General features: G+C 35.3%; 2 protein-coding genes across 2 annotated transcripts; one reads left to right on the top strand and one right to left on the bottom strand.

Annotated features, from left to right (window-relative positions):
* Positions 1-653: 653 nt before the first annotated feature.
* LOC107014166 (eukaryotic translation initiation factor 3 subunit G) lies at positions 654-2,668 on the top strand. Its single transcript, XM_015214019.2, has 2 exons — positions 654-1,090; positions 1,933-2,668. The coding sequence occupies exons 1-2, from the start codon at positions 757-759 to the stop codon at positions 2,466-2,468; spliced, it is 870 nt and encodes a 289-aa protein (XP_015069505.1). The 5' UTR covers positions 654-756; the 3' UTR covers positions 2,469-2,668.
* A 525-nt stretch (positions 2,669-3,193) lies between these two features.
* LOC107012509 (protein phosphatase 2C 37-like) lies at positions 3,194-5,150 on the bottom strand. The gene is made up of 4 exons (XM_015212375.2): positions 4,495-5,150; positions 4,081-4,401; positions 3,888-3,993; positions 3,194-3,797 (listed from the first exon to the last, which is right to left on the bottom strand). The coding sequence occupies exons 1-4, from the start codon at positions 5,008-5,010 to the stop codon at positions 3,520-3,522; spliced, it is 1,221 nt and encodes a 406-aa protein (XP_015067861.1). The 5' UTR covers positions 5,011-5,150; the 3' UTR covers positions 3,194-3,519.
* Between the last annotated feature and the right edge of the window lie 736 nt (positions 5,151-5,886).

Here is a 5,886-nt window from a genome sequence, read left to right as displayed (position 1 = left end):
CCCCCCCAAATTCAATAAATGGGCTTTGCTCATATTTAATTTTTTTAATGTGTAATTAAGGGAAAATAGATATAAAAGTACTAATGGTTCAAGATTGTATCAAATTATAATTATATTGACTTAATCACATTATGGATTATTTAAAGGTTGTTTGGTAATCACATTATGGACTATTTAGGGGTTGTTTAATTTGGTAAGTGGATAAAGTTATGCAGGTATTTGTGATGTGGATATTAGTTATTCGGATATTAATAATGTGAGTATTCGTTATGCGGATATATATTAGTTTGAGTGACTCTTCTAGAGAGAAACCCATCTTAAGTGTGTTATTTTTGAATTAAAACTCATAGTTAAGTAACTTTTTGAGAAAAAGTGAGTTACTTTTGAATTTAAAATCAAAGTTAAGTGACTTTCTTAGAAAAAAAAAAGTTTATAGTTGATTAACTATATGTGAGTTATTATCTCCTAGCTTTGTATTCTTTAAAAAAAAAAAGGTAAATATCAAATGATTGGTGTTTATTTTTTGTGGGTCAATTTTTGTGTTTGAAAAATGTGAAATAATAATATAAAATTCTCAAATTAAACATTTTGGAGAATTTGAGATTTAAAATAATGAGACTGAGATTAAAAAAAAAAGATTCAACTGTTTTGGAATTGTGTGGGAGTAGAAAAACCGTATTTTGCGCATCGGTTTTTGTGAACTAGTAAGGAACAAACAAGAATTTGGAAGTGTGGTGCTCGGGAAACTCAACAAAAATGGTTTCTAATGGAGGTAGCAAGATCAGATGGGGGGAGCTAGAGGAAGATGACGGTGAGGACCTCGATTTCCTTCTTCCACCAAAACAGATAATTGGACCTGATGAACATGGAACTAAAAAAACCATAGAGTACAAATTCAATGACGATGGAAATAAGGTTAAGATCACTACAACCACCCGCGTTCGAAAGCTCGCCAAGGCTCGTCTCAGCAAACGAGCTATTGAACGTCGGGCTTGGCCTAAATTCGGTGACGCTGTTCATGAGGATGTTGGAAGTAGACTCACCATGGTTTCTACTGAAGAGATCTTGCTTGAAAGACCCAGAGCCCCAGGTCACATTTTGCATTACATCTACATATATATATATATATATGTGATATATTGGTTTGGTATCCAAGATGTAAATTAAGTAATGTTTATTGCATAATCTAAATGTGTTTCTTTTGCTTGTTGGAGTTTATGTATGCATACAATTGATGATAGAGTTATCGTCTCATAAACATTTTCTTTCTTTTCAATAAAATAAAGTGACTTTGTGGGATAATGATTATTAGTTGAGTCATAATTATCCAGATATTGAATGATGAAGCTAATAGTATTGAGTTTCTGTAGTTAAATGTCATCATAGCTTAATATAAATGTGAAGTGTGGTTCTCACAGTTAAGGTTTCAAGTTGCACTTGTATCATACAATCTTTTATGTGCATTACATAGCGCCATTAATTGACCACATCACTTATTTTCTAAACGTTGAAGCACATGGCTGCACCATTGTTATTTTGGTTATTTTGTACCTGTAGTAACTTGAAACTTTTGCTGTACTGTGTGGAGCTCATGTCACTTTATTTGGTTATTTTCATATAATTTGGTTATTTTGCTCTTCTCTTTAGAAGACAATTTGCTCGATGTAGCTTGTATTTTCTGTTGTATGTTTATATATGTATGATAACCGATAAATCTTCAAGAGCAAACAACACATGTCTTGAAACTCAATAGTTGATTAAGCCTGCCTTTCTACTCTTATCCACTTAAATACCAGACTTGTTTGTAGCTGGATTGAACCTGTGTTGCATGGGTAAGATCATGTTTTTGCGTTTATCTTGAAAATATAGTGTTGCTCTTCAAAGAATCACGGAATGTGCTAAACTAGTGTAATTTCTTTGTGCTGCCTACAGGTTCTAAAGCTGAAGACTCCAAAACAGCAGGAGACTCAATGGCTCAGCTTGTTAAAGGAGGTGCTGTTCTAATGGTGTGCAGAACTTGTGGCAAGAAGGGTGATCACTGGACATCTAAGTGCCCTTTTAAGGATCTTGCTCAACCATCTGAAGGTTTTGTCGACAAACCCCCAGTGGCAGAAGCAAATATGCCGGGTGGAGCTGTGAAGGGAGCTTACGTTCCACCAAGCTTGCGAGCAGGTGCAGAGAGACCTGCTGGAACAGAAATGAGACGTAGAAATGAAGAGAACTCAGTTCGTGTCACTAATCTCTCAGAAGACACTAGAGAGCCTGACTTGCTTGAGCTTTTCAGGCCTTTTGGTCCAGTAAGTCGTGTCTATGTAGCTATAGACCAGAAGACTGGCGACAGCAGAGGTTTTGGATTTGTTAATTTTGTAAACAAGGAGGATGCTCAGAGGGCCATCGACAAGCTTAATGGGTATGGATATGACAATCTAATTCTACGGGTCGAGTGGGCTGCTCCCAGAACAAACTAGAATATATTTTCTCGAGAAAACTCTCAAGTTTTAAAATTTTGATCAACACTGGCCTTTTTATTTTCTATCCTAATCACTTGAGATGACACATTTCTCTCACCTTTGAGTAATGTGCTCAAAACTCTCTTACTATTGTTCACAAGACAATAAAATGGACTTCTTTAGAGTCACAGTAATTTGCTGCTGTGTATAAACAAATTCACATTTGTTTTTTGTGCTTTCAAGAGCTTTGAAGATTTACGGTAGTTTAAAGAGTGTCTGGAATCAAGTGCTTGTTCATGTGTTAATACAAGAGCCAGTGCTTCTAATGTTGCAAAATAACAAATCTTGGAATGTTCTTTTGCTGCTTTATTTAATTCATGTTGTTTATTGTGCTTTCAAGAGCTTTGAAGATTATTTACGGTTAGTTTGAAGAGTAGGATACCACAATTATAATTGCTTGCTAAGTATTCAAAGAAATATTTAAACAAATAGTCCTTCAGTCCGACAAACACCAAAATTGTTTTTCATATTTTATTTATCAAAAGTCAATTTGATTAAATTTTAACCATAAATTAAATCACATTAATTCAATATTTTAAACAAAAATTTTATATATTCTAAAACTTTATGAAAGACATTATAAATTACAATTTTTTATATATTAATATGATAAAAAATATATTTTAAAATTTTAGTCAAAATTTTTATAGTTTGCCTCTAAAAATGGAAATCATCACAAAGAATGAAAGAAATTAATTCGTAGAAGTTTCTTTCCTCCAATAAATATACAAAAACTTTTAAACAATAAAAACAATCCAATTGAGCAGAAAACAAAGCCTGCAAAAATCAAAAGTAGGGCGATCTGTTTCGGATGTCCAGAACACCAACTTAGTAATACAACAGAGACTCTCCAGCTCAAGCAGTTTCTCTTTCATTAGGAGAGTTGCATTGCATCGCAGGAACCAACCGCGGAAAATCTTGCCTATGATAAATGAAAATCATATTGTTTGGCTAGCTCTAAAATTGAAACAAGTGCATGTACATGCAAAACTTATAATTAATAATTCCCCTATAGACCTCTTTTCAAATCAACAACGACAACGCTAACATTATCCGAACTGTGCCGAGCCAAAGCCAACCTTGTCAAGAGGATTGATGCATCAGTGCAAGCCTGGTCAGAGTTCTGCCCAGATCGCAAGCACATGCGAGCCACACCACATGCTGTCTCGTTTGAGACAACGTCCCATAGCCCGTCGCTAGCTAATATCAAACACTCGTCTTCCACTGTTCTCTCCGTTATGGTCACCTCCGGTTCAGATGTAACATACGGTTTCAAGTAACTGTCACCTGAAAAATGTTCCAAACAAAATACAAGTCAAAGGCCAAATCACCAGTTAAATTATCATCATTGACCATTTATTTAACTAATATGCTTACCGATTGCTCGAGACATAGCCAAAACTCCAAGAACTCTCGCACCATCCCAATAGATTACACGACCGCCAGCTTCTTCAATCCGATTGAGTTCATCGGGTCGATCAGGCTAAAAAACAGGAACAAAACACTGATTTAGAAATACTATTTTCAGTAACAGAAACAGAATGTTAGGAATTACAAATTTGGTACACACCTTATGGTCAGTGGACAGAGGAATTGGGACACCGTTTCTGCAGAGCACAGCGCGAGAATCGCCGCAGTTGGACACGACGATTTTGTTTGGAGTTAGGACGGCCACAACAGCAGTGGATCCAACGGCATCGCACTGCGGCGTCTGAAGTTCGCATCTACAATCCGCAGTTTGTGTACCTCCAGCTCCTTTCGAATATTCAACAACTTCTTTGTCCATTTTTGAGAAGCTCTGAATCATCATCTCTTTCCATGTAGCTTCTCCTGCGCTCTCAACCTCGTTCTTCACTATCTCATGCATTCTATCTTTACATTTCATCGCCGCCTACATAAGTAACCATTCAACAAAATTAGCAAAAAAGGAGGAAATTGCATACATTAAAAGGAGACCTAGCAGGTTGATGTTAAGATTAATTACATGAGAGCAGCCGTGGCCGTCGTAGAGACCGAAGAAATGTAAGATGCTGGACTTTTCATGTTTATCTTGAAGAAACGACGGGTAGATCGACACCGTATCTTCCATATCTCTTCTCCTTCCACATACAGATGTCATCCCGAATTTTGGACAGTCGGATACTCCCTGGCGTTCAATATTCGACGACACAGATGCAGATTCCGTCAAATCCAAAGCGGTCGTTTCGGTTTCTTTATTCTCTGCTAGCTTCTTTTCACCCATCTCAATGCACGGCAGCGAAAGTGGGAGGGAAACAATTCTTTCCAACTTGAATTGCTTCTTCTCTTTACTATCATAGCTTTTTACGGACACAGTTTTCTCCAATTTCTTTCTCTTCCTTCCATTCTCCATACTACTCGGTGGAGCCACCGCCATATCGCTGGCAACAAATCGAAACTGATGAATTTTCATGCGTCTCCTTCTTGCAGCTTCCGTACTCGGTTCAGTTGGAGTTATAGTTTTTGTCTCGCCAAAAGACATTCCGCAACTAAAAAGAAAATCGTATACACTCACTCTTCTTCTGTTTGATCAATCAATCGCTAAAACTTTGCCGCAACTGATAAATTCCAAGGAAACAATACGTAGATGAATAAGAAATGTAAGGAGTAAGATGGAGAGAAGAAGCCATATAAATAAATATAAGAAGATGGGGGAGAGGCGGCCTACTTGCGGGCAACTGCCCGTCATTGACTCGGGCAGACATTTAAAAAAAAGTATAGTTGGTGTCAATTGAACGATGAACTGAAATGTGGACAAATCTTGACCGTTCATGGTATTCATAAAATGTTTTTCTTGGACCACGTGTAAAGAAATATTTAGGTGGACAAAGTAGATCAATAAGCTTACAACACGAATTGTGTGTTGCGGACCTTCTTTCTTTGACACGAGTCTTGCTCAACTGTTACTAATTTAATCACCCTCCATTATTATATTTAGGAGTAGTTTAGTAGAATGTATAAAAATAATATTTAATAATATAAATATTATTAATCTTTGTATTAATTATATATAAATAATTTCTTGTGTATTGTTTAGTTTTGTATACTAAAATAATATATATATATATATATATATAAATCTTTTTATTCGCAAAATTATCATTTTCAATTATGGGAGAAAAGATGTAAAATTACTTTTGAGCAATAATTGGTCTTTAATCATACTAATGAATGTATTAAATCATTTGATTACGAATATCTAAAAATTCATGATATTAATAATACAGTTCTCAATATGTAATAGAGTGCATAACTAATTAAAACATTAATTATACATAGCATAAAAAATGCACACAAAAAAAATTACTATTGAATATAATTAATGCAAGCATTATTTTTGTTAATACACCATATCAAA

Source organism: Solanum pennellii, chromosome 3 (genome assembly GCF_001406875.1).
Source record: "Solanum pennellii chromosome 3, SPENNV200".
Classification (NCBI taxonomy): domain Eukaryota; kingdom Viridiplantae; phylum Streptophyta; class Magnoliopsida; order Solanales; family Solanaceae; genus Solanum; species Solanum pennellii.
This window is presented reverse-complemented; position numbering and strand designations above follow the sequence as displayed.